Here is a 17,932-nt window from a genome sequence, read left to right as displayed (position 1 = left end):
CAGGAAGGAATGAATAGTGTAGGCAGGGTGGGAACAAGATGAGTCAGGAAAGAGAATAGGAAGAGGAAGACAAGACTGAGTAAAGTCAGACTTAAGATTTGTTACAACTTATATGTTAAGTTCTTAAGGTTCTGTATGTTTTGCGTCCTTCAATGTTTATTTAGTATTTATTATCAACTGTTTGCATCTGTTTCTGTTCACTTTATGTCTCTTTCTGGGCTTTTTGTGTCTATTAATGGTCATTTTGAACCTAACCTAACCGGGGACGACTGTTATTTTATCTTTTTTTTTTTTTTTTAAATCACTCAGCATGTTATGCTATGTTTTCATAATTAAACTTGTAACAAAAAGAGTTATGCATTAGTAATGCGTCCATAGATATAATAACATTTTACTCACCAACATGGTGGACGAGGTCCTGGGACATGACGACATTGCAAACAGTTATTAGACAAAGTTGCAGTCTGTTAATGTAGCATCCTGTCGGCGGCTAAAATTATGGAACTGCTTTCGACAGAACAGCCTCAGACTGTAGCCGACTGTTTAGAGTGTAAATCAACTTTACTTTGATGAGAAAGATAAAAAAAGATCGTCATCAGTTTGATACGAGAGCATGTTTTTAGGAAAGGGATGATGATGGATGGAAAGAGTGAAGGAGGCAGGTTTTCAGCAGGCTCCTATCTGCTTACAGAGTGAGGTCTGACACACACACACACACACACACACACACACACACGTTTTGTTTTTGCTCTCATTAACTAATTCGCTTGTGTAAATTTCCTGACCTTTCCCCTCACGCTCCCTTTATCCCCTCGCCTCTGTCTCGTCTTTCCTTCCCTCTTCTTTGCTTCCTTTCTTTTCTCATTTTAGGTAAATCGCCATCATTCGCTCTCATTATCTTGCTCTATTTAAGCAGCTATTATGTCTTCTGAATAGAAGCAAGCAATGAAACAAGCTCGTCTGAACTCAAAACTCAGATGTGGCAATTCAGACTTTGATGTTCAGACTGTTTCTGATTGAGCATTAATACTGTATGATGTTGTTCTGTCTGATAATGTCGAAACTTTCTTATTAGATATCGTTGGATTTCTTTTAGTTCTGCGAGTAGTCGTATTGCATAATTAGCAGTCGGTCTGTTCCTCAGGCTTTTTTTTTTCCTCTTAAACAAGCCTTGTAACACTAAAAGATGGAAATAGCATGTGACAGCGGCCGTGGGCAGAGGAGGAAACCTACGCACTTGATATCAGCATCATATTGCCACAGAAGAGCGAGTGAGGAAAAAAGAAAACAAGATGGAAAACACAGAAAATCCCTCCAGATGGTCTAAAGAAAGACTGTGTGTGTGTGTGTGTGTGTGTGCACGTATGTGTGTCCTAGAAGCAGGCTTCTATCGGTAATCGCACAGTGTAGCATTTCCCTGCTACTTCCACTACTCGTATCTTGCCATCATTGCTAAAAGGCAGTTGGCAGCTGTTAGTAAACCAGCAGGACTTTATCTATACCTTCAGTCCTCTCTGTCGCTGCACTTTATCTGCTGCAGTCCATTCCCAGGAGTTGAATGGCTGCTAAATCGACTCACAGTGCGCTGATAATATCACCAAAACCATCAATCCCCCCCCCCCCCCCCCTTTGTCTATATGTGGGTGTAGTTTGGGGTTTATTTTGTCAAATGAGTTTTCTCATAGGCAGTATTATCTGGTCTCGTTGAGCGAATTCAATTTCCTAAGCGTAGAAAAAACGTTTCTGTAATAGATCCTCAGTCATGGTGTTGAGTTAATACCTGCTGATTTTAATAGGCCAAAATGTGTGTTATTCACAATACCAATGCGCTCGTAGAAAGCCAAACACTGCATGCCCATGTACACACAGAGAGTTCCTAATATTTTTGTCAGCTCTCGTTCCCATGGCAACAGGGCTGAGCTTGTCTGAAGGAATCCTGTGGCAGCTGTGCAGTGGCCATCTGGGAGAAGAGAAAAAGAAAAGTGCGTGAAACAGAGTTTGTGATTTGAGGAGGTGGAAAGTTAAGTGATACTCAAAAATGTCTTATATGGCTAAAACTTCTTCACGTATCTGTTGGAGTAGACTGTCTGAGGAGCGGTTGCAGTTCGGAAAAGCCAGCGGAACGGTTGAAAACATTGGTATCACAGTGGTTTTAATTGAAAGAAGCAGTTTCGAGATCCCTGAATGAAGTGACAACAAGGTTTTCTGTTGTTAATCCGTGACCTGTGACCTGGTAAAGACGGTACACGAAGGAGCAGCTGTGGCTCAGGGCTCAGTTGGTGCATGGGTTGCCCACTAATCACAGGGGGAACCGGTTTGATTCCCAAATCCTCCTGGGGCTCACATATCGAAGTGTCCTTGAACACCGCGCTCACCTCTCAAGTGTCTTTGTGCTTTGAGCGTAGCAGCTGTCTGCGACGATTTCTCCGTGGACGCCTCCAAGGGTTTTTTTGTAAGACAAAAAGCCGGGAAAACTACAGCAAGAATAAAAAGTCTTGCACATGTAAAAAAACCCTTGCGAGCTACCAAATATAAATCTAGCTCGTGGGCACATGATATACTATTAACTGCCAGTGCACTGGCTGATTGGTAGATGCCCTGAAGGACAAATTTGATGTCTCCTAAAACCTTTCCTCAGACGGAAGAAGCTATACTTACTGTAGATGAGCAGAGACAATTTTCTAAAGTAACAAGAAAGAAGACAAGCTGCCATGACTCAACTTCCAGATAACCTCACCTGGAGAATCTGCACAGACATGTTGACAGGCTGAGGTTTGTCTAACTGTGCCGTGTGTATGTTAATGAGACAGAACTGCTTTTAAACTCAAGGGCTCTAGTTTCTGTTGAGTTGCTCGTAGGTCCTTCTTCTTTTGAAACTTATGAAACTTCCCATCATTCTTTTTTTAACATTTCTTTTTCTACTGCTGGAGGCCTAACCTGTTTTCTTTGAATCACAACACACATAACAAATTGGTTCCGTAATACAAATGGTCTTGTGTTGTGGCCATGGACGGCAGTTTCTGCTGTTTGGAGATACTAATAAACGAATAAGCGGTGATTAACCTAAATCATCAGATTCAGGGACTAAACAAATATAGTTAGATGAAGTTAAAATGTTGCAGTTTTGATCAAATTGACAACTTCGTCACATGACGTTTGATGCACGACTGGTTTCAAAAGGAAACGGGAATTTGTTTGAAGCACTTGAGGCATTTGAAGCACTGGACCCATCCCAAACTCCTTCTTGGAAACCACTGGAAACATCTGTCTAAACACTATGTGATAATGTTAAGTGATGGTCCTATTGTTCTCTGTTTATTTCACAGGATTACTACCTCTGTGGGTCATGTGTGGCTGCTGATTGCGCAGAGCATTGCACATGTGAATTGAACCATTTTACAATAAAAGTCTGACTAATGAATGGATTGAGCCAGAACATTGTGGTAGAAAACAGTGAGCCACACTGCAGAGAGGCTGCCAGTCGCTCTCCAGTCTGCCGATCTTGTATGTTGGTAGTAATTGCATTGCATTTACTCTGCATTTAATGTTGCAGTTAATGTGTTTATGATTGATAGCTTAACAGGGTCATATTACACCTTTGACTAAACATCAGTTTAGATCTAATTAAGGGTGAAGACAAAAGCCAGATAAGATTGTTCCAATGCCCAGAAGGCTGCAGGCTGATGACCAATGAGAGTTTCACATAACGAGTTATTGTCACCGTGACAATTAGCCACCTAATCTTTAGCTTCCATGTGTCTAACCATTCCTTCCTGGGTCTGCACGTGTCTCTGACTGTGTGCACTGCTCTGCCCTGACAGCTGAGGAAAAAAGAGGAGCTGACATGAGACTCTGTGAAGCATTACCGTGTGATATCCCATGACATTTACTGCTGTCCAGCACACACACACACACACACACTCAGTCCTCCCTTTATCCAGTCAGCTGTACTGGATCGAAGAGCCCCTGATGAAAAATTCCAGGAAACAAAAAAGACCTGCCAGCCTGTCTGAACATTATATACTGTAGTAGTAGAGAAAAAGACTGTGGAAGGAACAGAGAGAGCAACTAAAGGATAGTTGGCAATCAAAGAACAATTTGAGGTTACATAATAGTTTAAAGAATAAATAATTGCCTTTTGTGGTTTCAGAGGGAGATGTGTCAGTTAAAACAACCTTATGTTTGAAGTCTGAAAATGCGTGAGATCACGTGAGATTGCCAGACTGTAGCCTGCTCCTCATTTCCACTTGAGGATGCATTAGCTGCTACTGGCCGTAACTCACCTGCATCTCTGACCAAAAGTGTCTGAGTCTGAGTAGGATCTGTATTCAGTTTCAGTTCTCTTAAATGAATGTATCTATTGTGGACCCACGAGACGGATTCCACATGAGGAACAGTGAATAGAACAGAATCTGCTCATTCATTCCTTTCATTTTCAGCCCCTTACGGCAAATAAAGAGAAGGTCGAGGTTGGTCTCTTCTCTTAATAACTCCAGTTATTATTACATATTAGCGTATCGCAGACACTGTACCACTACAGCTTTTATGACTGGACAGTCTGGCATCAAAGGTGACAGTGACCTTTATGAAAATTCAACTATAATCCAGGAATGTCAGATATTGCAAGAAACTTTAAATCATGCATTATGGGGTAAGGCCCCGGTTTTGATAAAGGAAACCACTGCATAAAGAGAGAACGGCACATCATCTTTAGTTCTGCTGCTTTGAATGTGGTACATTAAAAAGGTTGGAACAGCCCACATCTGGACAGCACTTGCTGCTGCATGTCATTGCTCATATAAAAAGAAAAATGTTCCAGCACATCATTTCCTTAAAATCACAAGTGCCCATGTGTTGCTGTGTGAGTGAAATGAAAAGAGAAGCTACAGTAAGTTGATTAGTTAGCTTTAGAGCTGCTGTTTTGAACTTTGGACAGAGCCGGGAAACTAATATTACCTGACAACTGTGTTTGACAACAATTTTATGGAGCATGGACACTTTTTTAATTTTGCACATCAAACCTGGGACAGCTGCACTTAGACATGATTAGCACAAACCCAAAGACCCCTCCCAAATACCTGCTGTCTTCCTGTTCACTCGCTCTCTGAATCCTCTGTGACTGTTTACTTCATTTGATCATCGATAGGTTGCCATAGAGACCAGAGGTCATTTGTCTCCTGTGTGTATCTTTGGTAACAGTGATAACAAGGGGTGGAAAGGCGAGAGGCAGAAAAGGCCGAGAGACATCGGGAAAGGATTTTTTTTTTTTTAAAAGTGGCGCCATGCAGTGAGGTATTAAGAATTCATTTAGACCCCGCTGCCACACATTTTCAGCCTTCCAGCTCTCTCCAGCTTTTTCCAGTTCTGTCACATTCATTCTTTTGGCACATTCAAATCTTCTGGGTAATAATCTCCAGGGCCCTGGATTTTTAAAAATGTATTTATTTATTTTTTTTGTGGCCTTTTAAAGACTTGGATGTGTTTCTGTGCCAGCTCCTTGAAGTAACTGAATCTCTTACTTCTCAGGTGTGGACCTGTGTGTGGGTGTGTTGCCATGATTGTGAGTTGCCTAAAATTAATCTAGAATGTTTTTTAGTCTAAAATGAGTCAGTTGCATCAGTTAGTCAGCCATCGAAGGCTGATTTTGACAAGCATTTCACCTCTTTATATATATATTACAAAAATGTATCTAAAATTGAACCTCAGCTATTGGCGGTTGAACAGTATTTGCAAATTTAAGAAAACCAAACAAATCGAACTTGCGATTGCGAGATTTTACAATGATTTGATATTTTCTGAAGATTATTATTTTATAAAAAGGGGAAAAAAAGGTGTTTATACTGCATTCTGGGAAGGTGGGAAGGACTTTTGTAATAGTATATTAGCTGATATACTATAGCACAAGTCAATACGATATTTATCACCAATTTAAATCCTTTAACATTTCATATCTACTTAATATTTGATTGGATGGTGTGTGTCCCCACATTGCCTTAAAGGACACCTGATTTTGAACTTGCCTCTTTTGGTTCTACATGTACAACATTCCTCTGACTTCCCTATATTACTACTTCTAGCTGAAAAATGCCTCCAGATGACATCACTTGAAATGAAGGACCCCTCATTTCAGTTTATGCCATCTCGTCGCTTTTACTATGGAGTTTGTAACCATGGTCAACCCGCTTTTCCAGAGCTCCTCCAGATGACATCATCTGAACTCCTAATGATGAAAACCTCCTCTGGGTGATGTTTTTCAGAAGTAGAAGTAGAGATATATTTTGATATAGGGAAGCGTAAAACCATTAATGTACATTTACAGCCTAAACTAAAGCCGTAGAAAGCCAGTTGAAAGTTGGTGAGGTTGCTCTTTAATGCTTTTAAAGGTTGTTATCATTGCAAAAGCCCTAATCAGGTAAAGCCTCTAGTACTCTAGTATTTGGAATAAATAAAATGGTCAAATTTGTGAGAAAGGCACCCTTCAGCTTTTTTAATAAAGCTGCTCAGCGACCCGCATCAAAAGACCATCAGTGTTCCTGGCAGGTTCCAGTCAGTGAAGCCTCTGGATAAATGCAATGCAAAGCATGCTAAAGAATTAAAAAAAAAACAGCACCTTACTCTGTAATCACTCTCTGAAGGTAAAAATAAATTCCTCAAATTGTTCTATAAAACAATCTCTGAGTTAATCTCCTTCAGACTGTCTTTAATAAAGCCGAGTGCTTTGGATTCTACCTAATTTTCCTTCCAGTCGCAGTGTTGATGTGCTTTGTGTGTGTGTGTGCGTGACTCTGTGAGCGAGGGAAAAAGAGCCTCCTCTAAGGCACCTACACTAATTGACTCATTTTTCAGAAGTGGTGAGAGACAGACGGAAAGACAGACATTTGCACAACGTTAAAGGGAGCTTGTGTACAGTCAGTATGCACGAGAAACTAACCAGGAAAGCTGGTCACACTGGCAACTCTTGGGAGGTTTTAAAGAATGCATTTGGCAGTGGAAAATAACCACAGGATAATCCTTATGGCATTAGCCCCAAAGGCTGTCATCAGACGGGGGGGAATAAGAAAGCGCTGACCTGTAGTTTTATTAAAATGTGTATCTGCCTGGAAAGGCTGCACTTTGTAGGCGGTGTGTTCATAGGCACTGCCTGCAAGGTCTCAGCACAAGCTCGGTGACACCTGTGGGTGATATCTTTGTCCTCATTAGGAAGGTCTAGATACAGAAAAATAGCTGAAGTGGCAAAGGCTAGATGTGGTGATGCACTGCCTATGAAATGGTGACATTCAGATGATAGTGGTTTGAATATCTGAATCATTTGGTAATAACCTTACAGTTGATTCCACTGTATATACATTAAAATAACAGTCCATCGAACACAATCCATCCATCCATTGTCAGGCTCAGCAATGTTTAGTCTCTTCAGCAATGTTTTCCAAAGCTATTGCCAGGACCGATCACCCCAGGGTCTTCTAGGTCTATCCCAGGCCCCCCCGCAGTTAGAAATGCCTAGAACACCCCCAATGAAAGGTACCCACAAGGTGTGGCACCCTGATGTGAGGCCCAAGCCAACTTAACTGGCTCCCTTTCAACAGGTGGATGTCTGAACCGGCCACTCTATGAAGGGAGCTCATTTCAGATTGTCGTTTTCTCACTTTTGTGTTCACGACCCAGTGCTTATGGCCACAGATAAGGGATGAACCGTAGACTGACTGCTCAGTTTTGCACTGTTGCTCAGCTCCCTCTTCACCATAAAACCCCAGTACAACAACAGTAGCTGACTGTATTGACCATATTTATACTGTACGTCAACTCAGTTGATATGTGAACAGTGTATTTGACAGTACATCTGAAGTCAGGATATATTTAGAATTTCCCCAAACGTATTGTGACCCTGTCATTTGGATGTGCCACCATTAACAACTTAGTGTTGAATCAACACTTCCTAGTTATCAACCTATCAAACCTTGCAGTGGTTTCTGCTTCACAAACTGATTTTTCCCCTCCTCAAATAATAGTCTCTGTGTTTTATGGTGAGTTTTTAATTGAATTTAGGCAGACAATCCTGAGCTCTGTTGATCAAAAAACTTTCCGACTTATAGGTTTATTATCCCAAAAGTACCTTCCTACCTAAATGCACTCATTCAGCTCTACAGTTCGTCTCGCACACTGTGCTCTGCCAACACATGGTGTCTGTTGGTCCATTCATCGCACAGCAAAAGGTCCCAAGCAAATCGGTTCAGCTTAGTCATTTGTATGCACTTAAACAAAAAAATAAAATAAAAAAAAAAAAAATTAAAAAGGGGCGGTTGTATTCCCCCCCCCCCCCCCTTTTTTTTGCTTCTCTGCTTTGTACCTTTCTAAGTTGCTTTTGATAAAAGCATATACCAAATGTACCAGATGACCAAATGTAAAGGTAAATCTTAGACTTTTCTTCATGTTTTTTTTTTATGAATAAAGCATTTACTTGTGTAATTACTTGAGTACATTTTACAAGATCAATATTGAAAACATATAACCCTATTAAAATTATTGTGTATTAAGTATTGTGTAGTAAAGTCATTGAGGTTTATTTGACAAATGATTTTTGCACCGATTTTTGAACATGCCTCCCTGCAGTACTGAATAATTCTCTGAATGACCTCAAACAGGTGACACACACTGATTTGCTGTTTGGTTTATTGTGAGACTTAGAACAAGTGAAGGTGTACGAGCGCGTGAATGCGTTTGCTCACTCGTGGGCGGGTGAGTGTTAGTGTTTGATTTTGAACACACTGCTTCGGTTTCACATGCTTATCCACCGTACCTATGTGTACTTTTCTGCTCGTGTGTGTGGGTGTGTTTGTGTGTGCATGTGTGCAATACTGCATGTGTTTTGCCCACTCACAGTCTATCTTTATCCATGCAGTGATATCCAGGATAGTCCATCTCTTTGTGGGAAGGTCCAGGCAGGGCCAAAAGAAACATGTTGAGGATTGGATCTTATGTGGGTCCCTCAGTTCTCAGTGTGTTATTTCTTGCTGAAGCAGGTCCGTCCTGCAGGCTGTGTGTTATAGGCTGCTGTGGGCCTGCATTTCAGCATGCCGTATATCCTCGGGGAGAGATAGGACCTCCTGGGCTATTACAGTATCTCTTCCTTCACATGCTCGTTACCAAGCAGTGCACTTTTTCATGGTTCGTGTCATGTGTACTCAACATGCTTGGTATTACGTTACCATACTGTCTAACATTGTTCTAGTGGTCATTGTAAAATTAGAAAATACTGAATCGACAGGCTAAATATTCCTAGTATGTATTGCAATTGCTTATGCTTTATAATTTTGATTTCTTCAAGGCGCCTGTGTGAGTGTCAGGGGAGTATTACTTGAAAATTGTGGTAGTTTCATAGTGTACACATAATTTTAACTGCTAGTACAAACAGTACATTTGCCACAAGTTCTCTCAAAGGCTGCACTCTCACAGCAACACTGCTGCCATTGGTGGTCAACAGAATCATAATGGACCTTAAAAGAGTCCACAATTAATAGCTGTACTCTGCAACTGTGACATTTTGGGTTAAGGGTCATACAGGAAATTGACCCTGTGCACTAATAAGAGAAAATGAAGGTCCAGAGTCACCTCTATTCCTTCATTCAGCTTTTACAGCGGAAAACATTGCACTTATATACGATAATAATCTGCCAGCTTGATAAAGTTGTCATATTACTTATCTGCTTGTTTACACTTTCCTACAGAGCATTTGTCTTAATTTGTGGTGGTTGATGTTGTTGTTTTTTTTTTCATTTTTGTTGTGCCCCATGAAAACTTAAGCTTTAGTCTCTCGCTTGTGTGTGTCACTCTGTGTAACTGTTCTCCTTAACCAATCGAGGTCCCACGTGGTTTGAACGGGTCAGTATGATGGTGATCCTGTTGAACTGCGTGACCCTGGGAATGTACCAGCCCTGTGAGAACATCGACTGCTCCTCAGACCGATGTCAAATACTGCAGGTACTGTACATGAACACGCTTGCACATGCTCAGTCACACACAGACAGAAATATGAATAAGAAATGAACCTGATATCGATACAATTCTGCTGGTACCGATTCTGATCCAGCACTTACTATATTTAGCCATACTACAAAAAACATTGATAATACATGAATCTGACTCACTGAAAAAGAACTCATTAGCGTAATCAAAGTAACATTATTGTTCAGGAGCTTCTTGATCCAAATACTGGAGACCTTGATTGAGAAATATTCCATTCAAAAGCTGAAATTATGGAGTTTTAATGAATTGAAAAGGTAACTCAGACAATGTGACTTGTGAAACTGATATGATGGCAGATCTCTAGATTTTCTAGAGATATAAAAACACTCTTCTCTTGCTGCTGTACATTGGTGCAGCAGGGTGAACTATGTTGTCTCACAATCAATCTCAAGGATTCAATTTGGATGAGGTTTATATATTTATTTAAAATCCCCCAAAAAACAAAAAAACAATATCGATTATCCAAAGCAGATCAGTATGTATCCAATTTTAGCAGCCAGTCGCAGCAGGTTTCAGATGCTACAGTCAATATGAGAGGAAACAACTTTTATGGCATTTCCTGTTGCAGGAATTTCTGAATGAGGTCCAGTTACTTTAGTCAGTTTTAATCATCCCATTCTTGGTCCTGAGCTGTGGGGACTTTCTCTAAGAATCAGTAAATGTACATTATTTTTTATTAATTTTAATTAATAGTTTTTTAAATATTTTTAATTAATATATTTTTATTATATTTTATTATATTATTTATAATCAATTTATTTACTTTGGCTTTTTCTTGGCAATTTTGCTTTCTTGACTTGTACAATTTTATTACTGATCTTTTGAGCCACATTAGAGGGCTTCAAGGGAATTAGCTGGATTTCTGAAGGGAATTAAGATGGTTGACTGCCAGTCAACCCCTTTCAGCTAATTCATTGCCCCCAGAGGATAAAGCCAACTGACTTTGGTGATCCTGAAATGTGACGTTTTGGTAGTTTACTGTACAAAGGGATCCATAAATCACATTGGTTAGCTACACAGACTCATACATATATTTTTTATGAGTTGATCAAAGTACTTTTACGCTGTTGAAATGCAGTTCTAAAGATGCTTCTGGGGGGTAACAGGACTGGTTTGAGGTCCTTGAAGTACCTTCACCTGTCATCTCAGAGGCATCTTCAGTTCTAACTGACTGGTGGGGAGTCATGGCACTGATGTTAAATACCTGGGACAGCCCACCCCCACAGAATAGCACTTTTGGGATAACTATGACCTCTGAGACTCTCCAGACATTTAGGCACACGCATAGAGAATTTTATAGAACTCCCTCAAACACAAACAGGGAAAACTCACACAAAATCAATAAAGCTTTTAAATGCACATGCAGGAAATAAAAACACAACTGCAAATCCCTTGATTTGATACACACATTCCTGGAAAAGATTGCGAAGCGTGCACCCATTCCGACATGTTTGTGACATATTAAGAACACACTCATTCACATTAGAACACACTCTCCCTCTCTTCCTCTAGATCGTTCCTCATCTCACCCTCTGCTTGCACTTACCCTCTCATGCTGAGGCCTGTAATTCCCTGTGGTGACTCACAGCTAGCATGTGGTCTCAATGATGCAGCAGTCATGACTTTCTCGTGCAAGGCCCCTCAGCAGTTTCCCTCGTCATCTGGCAAGTCACAGAATTCCCCTCTTTGCTTATGTCAATGGTGGGTGTAAAATCTGTGCACGAGCTTGTGCACGTATGTCTTCAGCCTATTGGTGTGAAATACGTGTTGACTCACCTCAGGGTTTTATTTTTTATTTTTTTACATGAACACACACACGAGGCACCACACTCATCGAAAACAGCCAACACAACCAGTAGATTGATCCAGCTTCATGGGGGAGGTGGCTGGTGACTTAGATCTAATAGAATTTTTCCCCCAAGTGTCTACAGACCCTTTTCAATATCAGCATGGATTTAGTGGGCTACAGCACTACAGTCAATACACTCCTCTCAGAAAATCCGCTCAATACCATGACTTCAATGGTGCCTCAACAGCACATCTCTAAGCTAATAAATGTGCACTTCAGACCTTTTGAAGTTTTGTGAAATATTTAGTCACCAAATAAATGCTTGTGGATGGTGAGGTGAGGTGGTTAAAAGGAAGAAAAGGGTTTCAAATTAATGTCTAGAACTTTAATAAAATAAAATAAAAATCCTAAAGTTAACCATCAATAAAATTGTTGTCATGCTACAAATCACCCCGAAGGTTTTATTCCACATGATAGATACAACATGATAAAGCTTTTTTGGAATCTTGCTGCAAGATAATTGAAATCACAGAGCTGCTCCATCAAAAGACTAGTATGTTAAATGTCCAATTATATAGCGCTTTTATCCAAAGTGCTTTACAGTGTTGCTTCTCATTCACCCATTCTTACACCGATGGAAGTGGCTCCCATGCATGGTGCTCCCCTGACCCACTGAGAGCACGAGCAGCTGGGGGTTCAGTGTTTTGCCCAAGGAAGCTTCGGCATATAGCCAGGAGGGTCCATGAATCGATGCACTTACCCTGTGGTCCGTGGACAACTGTCGTACTAACTGAGCTTTATCCACCCTGTGACACCAACAGCAACAACATTCATGGAAAAACACATCAAAAAAACCCCAGACCAAAGATTCCTTCAATGTGTGTTAAAACAGCTCTCTAGATGTCTCATGGCCTGGATGGGTTCGGAATATTCATAGACATTCACAATGTTTTTCTCTAACTGAAAATGAAATGAGAATAAATAACAGTCAATTTATAAGTAAGAGGTCATGCTTGAGCTTGGACAAATATTCTCCAAGGACGATACAGCTGTGTCCTGTATTCTTTGATCTCATCACTTACACTTAATTTAATTGAAAAAATACTTTCATATGTAAAACCTCTGGGATCTTCAGAGATTATTAGTGTTTCAATGTTTAAACATTGAAAAAAAAAGCTTTTACCTATATGTATATATAACATTAAACAATAAAAAAGTATTAGCAATAAACCTTAAAGTACAGCCAAACCTTAAACCAAACCTAACCCTAAAATACAGCCAACGGTAATGATAAAGGCTTTGTTTGTTTTTTAAATTAGATTGTTAGAAAAATGGAAATTAAAATAAATAAAAGTCCTATGAAGAGTCGAAAATATAAGGTATTTTATAAAAACCATATATCTTAATCCATCTTTTAGTAGTGAAAATATTCAGCAACTACTGTTACTGTTGGTAGAGTGGCCGTCTACCGACCATAGGGTGAGAGGTTCGTGCCACACTCTTCCCGACCGCATGTTGAAGTGACCCTGGGCAAGACACTGAACTCCCAACTCCCTGGTAGAAATTGGGTTGCGTCAGGAAGGGCATGAAAAACCTGTGCTAAATCAACAATCTGATGATTCATTGCTGTGGCAACTCTGAACTCACTGGGTAAGCTGAAATGACAAAAAAAAAAAAGTTTATTAGTTCCAATTCACAAAAAAGTCATCTCAAGGCACTTTACATAATAAAGTCAAGACTATATAGATATCCATAGGAAACCCAACCAATCCCCCTGGAGCTAGCCAACAGGCAACAGACGAGAGGAGAAACTCCCTTTAACCAAAGAAACCTCCAGAAGAACAGAGCTCAGGGTGGGCTGCCATTTGAGGGTTGGGGTGAGTGAAAAGTGAAGAGAGAAAAGAAAAGGGACACAGAGAGGGAGACAGACAGAGAAGGAGGACAAGTTCTGGTCCCACAGCAGTCTAAACCTATAGCAGCATAACTATAACTAACTATTTGCTTCATTAAAGAGGAAAGTTTTAAGCCTGGACTTAAAAGTAGAGAGGGTGTCTGCTTCCCGAATCTGACCTGGGAGCTGGTTCCACAGGAGAGGAGCTTGATGGCTAAAGGCTCTGCCTCCCATTCTACCTTTGGAAATTCTGGGAACCACAAGAAGGCCTGCATTCTGAGATGGAAGTGGTCTACTGGGATGATATGGTGCTATGAGGTCTTTTATATATGATGGAGTCTGACTCTTCAGAGCTTTATATGTAAGAAGCAGGGTTTTAAATTCTATTCTAGATTTAATGGGAAGCCAATGGAGAGAAACTGATGAAGGTGAAATATTAACTCCCTTATTAATTCCAGTCAGCAGTCTTGCTGCAGCATTTTGGATTAATTGCAGGCTCTTTAGGGAGTTACTGGGGCATCCTGAAAGTAGGGAATTACAGTCCAACCTAGAGGTAACCCCAATGCCATGGGGTTGCATTTAGTAAACACAGTCACACCTCACCCATCTTTGTGATTTGACAGAGGTCAAGGTTGCAAACACTGATTATTCTTCCAGATTAGTAGGTCAGTATAGAACTTTCATTGTGTTCTTCTTTCCAGCACCGAGCTGGTGACCAAACAAAAAACATCCACATCAGTGGTTCAAATTCCGATCATGTTGCCTACACCACTTTCCTTCTGAAAATCAAATTATAGGCAATGCCAAGCATGTCAGTTCATTTCTAATCTCCCTATATACACAATAAAGAACAGCAGCTAATCTTTGCTCACAATAGCAATAACACGCATTAGCAAGCTCAGATTTTTGATTTATTTAGATTTTTTTTTTTTTTTTTTTTTTTAGCTCTGTCCTTGGTTTAATTAGACGCTTGATTAAAGCCAGGAGTGAGGTGTGGGAATGTGGGATTTACTGCTGATTACTGCTTGAACAAAGTATTCTTGCATTACCCCACCGTTTAGGGTAAGCTGCTCAATTAGGGTGAGAGGTTCAGTAAAGAAATGGAGGTTAGGAAAGGAAGAGAAGAAGCTGTTAGCGATAGACATGAGAAAGAATCTATTTACAGATCATCCACAATGCAAACACCAAACACCGTCTGGGGGTTTTAATGTTTTAGCAATGGAAATGTAATGCTGTCCATGATCGACAGTAGTCAGAACACACAGTGTGTCACAACCTGATGAGTGCGGTGCAGTGGCCATGTTGACCCCTGTACACACAACAACCCTCTACACCAAACAACAAACAACAAGTGCCTCTGGGAAAGACACTAAACCCCCAACAGCCCATTCCCATCCCCAGCTGTGCAGTGCCGGTCCAAGCCCGGTAGAAATTGGGGAGGGTTGCGCCAGGAAGGGCATCCGGCGTAAAAACTGCCAAGTCAACATGCGAACAATGATCCCCTGTGGCGACCCTGAACTCACGGGATAAGCCGAAAGGACAAAAAATAAAAAATAATTAAATAAAAATAATCTGGCTTAAATATAGGTGATTTGTGCAGATTGACAACAAAAGGGGGTGGTTTTTTACGTTTTCCACTGCAGCCCGGTAACTGCAGCAGCTTATCCTTTGAATTCAGAGTCGCCGCAGGGGATCATTTGTCCGCATGTTAATTTGGAACGAACACCCTTCCTGACGCAACCCTCCCCACTTTGTACCAGGCTTGGGAGAAGCACGGCATGGCTGGGATGGGCTGTTGGGTTTCAAGTGTCTTGCCCAGAGACACTTTGACATGTTGTCAGGAACAGCGGGGACCACCCGAACCTCCGACCCTGTGGTCGGTAGGCGGCCGCTCTACCAACTGAGCCGGATTTCAATGTTTTCAGTATTTGAGTGAAATGATGCAAATGCAGGTTTTCAAATATTTCTGCCTGCATCAGGTTTTACGTACTGTACATAGTGTTCAGTCATAATCAGCAGCTGCAAACAGTTCAAATCAGAAGGGATTTTTTTTTAAAACTTATTTTACTTCAATAATGTTTAGACACCTAAAGATGATAAAACCACGTTATACACATTTCTGATATAAATTAGAAAAAAACATTTTTTTTAGGTTCTTTACACATAACTGGTCTCATTCAGTCACTAGTTGACATCGGATGGGTTCGAACTGACAGGGATTGTTAATCCAAATAACAAAATAATATTTTCAACTTGTAGATGTCTACCCAATTATTTTTTCCCCCCCACCCACCCGGTGGAAGTGAATAAATTAAAAGCATTAAAAAATTCTATTATTTGTGTTTAATTGTGACACCGTGTTTGTTTGTGCCTTATGTTTTTCTTATGTTTTCAGGCCTTTGACACATTCATCTACATCTTCTTCGCTTTGGAGATGGTTATAAAGATGGTCGCCTTGGGAATCTTTGGGCATCGCTGTTACCTCGGGGACACATGGAACCGCCTGGATTTCTTTATTGTCATGGCAGGGTGAGGACTCGAAAAATGAAAATGAAAATTAGGAGTGAAAGTGTATTTGTTCCAAACACACATCCCGCTGAACTGATTAACGGATAACACAAAATGAAAATTGTTTAGGAAAAAAAAAAACAATGAATTAAGAGGAAATTTCAACTTTTTACAGGTTTATATGTATTTTGCTTCCCACTTAGTGATGGTAACCCGGTGAAGTCTGCTTTGAGGACGGTGTGTCTTCAAACATTAATACAAGAGCTCTGCATTCTATTCTGCTGCTATCAGTTGTACTACATATAGTAAATTAAATAACTCATGACAGAATTAGGAACACAGCAGAGAACAGGCTTTGCCAAGAAACACTCATTTCCAAATCTTTGGTCCTGTATTATCTCTTGGCACATATGAATTACAGTAATTAACTTGCTTTGATAACGCAAAACAGTTACATTGTAACCTATCATGTTTAAGTTCTTGAGCCTTTTGAAGCATGATATCAGTAAACAGATCCCTATTCAAAGGACATAACTGCACCAGGTTATCTGAGGATGCTCTATGGAAATAACCCCAATCTGTGTGTTCTGTTGACGGAACATTCTCTGTCATGCTGGTGACTTTCCAAACATTGTAATTGAGTCCGACATGCCGCACTCGGTAGAACAAATAGTGATCAATGGTGAAAGTTTCAAGGGCCTCATTGGAATTATTAATGGAATGATAATGATAATGTTTAAATCACATCTACATGGAAGAAGTCCACATCAAAAACCACACTAATAACCACCTTTCTTCTCCACCATTACCTCTGCCGAAAAATGGGCCATTGCCGCTTTCCTTTTCATTTTTCATTTTCTCTGTTCATTTTCCTCTGCTTATTTTTTTACATTATTCAACTTTCCTTAGATATTTGAAAATAAATTGCAACAGTTACCAGCACATTGTTCAAGCCCGAGGAGAGAGAGAGAGAGAGAGGAAACTACTGCCACCATCTTGCTTTCTAATAATTTTTTATCTGGTCTGTGTCTTTTACACTGATCCCACAATTTCAGTTACTTTGCACAGTTTCCTTACTTCCGCCTCTATTCAACCCTTCGGTTAGCCACCATCCTTCAAACAGCAGGCACGAAGATCTGTCCCCCTCATCTCAAACCCCAATGCTCAGCACACACATTGTACAGAAGCCCCCATCGGCAATTACTCCCCAGTCCTACATCCACCACACGCAGCGCACGTAGCAGCGAGATTGGGGTGGAGCGATAAAACGGCACAACCCCTGGGAACTATTGTGCACTAAACACAAACAGTAGGTGAGCTGCAGGGAGAGGATTAGGAGCAGCATGAGTTCCTCAGTTGGCTCTTCATACGCTGTCTGTACAGCTGAACCAGACCTTCGGATACAGTGTGTGAGCCACCGCTCAGTACAACTCTTTCCAAGCAAAACTCCAACTGAAAGCCTGACTGACCTGTTAATGCCCTGTCTGTGCATTAACATTTGCATTTCATTTGATTTAATTGTTGTTTGCTACGTAATTGCTATGTCCCCCAACGAGCAATGGAAGTTTGCTTCAATACTTGAATTTAAAATCAGGTTTTTTTTTGAGGACAAACACATTTTAGAACAATGCTGTAATCCCAGACTGTTCTGCACAGTTCTGCACACCTTAGCAAAGTGAATAGTCACACTGTGAAATGGAATCCATTCAAAAAGAACTCGG

At 40.6% G+C, this 17,932-nt stretch overlaps 1 protein-coding gene across 1 annotated transcript in view; it reads left to right on the top strand.

Moving 5' to 3' along the window:
* Positions 1-17,932, top strand: part of LOC137124276 (voltage-dependent T-type calcium channel subunit alpha-1I-like) — a 179,138-nt gene that overhangs the window by 63,421 nt on the left and 97,785 nt on the right. Inside the window, exons 3-4 of the mRNA XM_067499102.1 lie at positions 9,867-9,978; positions 16,099-16,232. Coding sequence (XP_067355203.1) covers positions 9,867-9,978; positions 16,099-16,232 — 246 coding nt within the window. The remainder of the gene's footprint in view (positions 1-9,866; positions 9,979-16,098; positions 16,233-17,932) is intronic.

Source organism: Channa argus, chromosome 3, assembly GCF_033026475.1.
Source record: "Channa argus isolate prfri chromosome 3, Channa argus male v1.0, whole genome shotgun sequence".
NCBI classification, from domain to species: Eukaryota; Metazoa; Chordata; class Actinopteri; order Anabantiformes; family Channidae; genus Channa; species Channa argus.
This window is presented reverse-complemented; position numbering and strand designations above follow the sequence as displayed.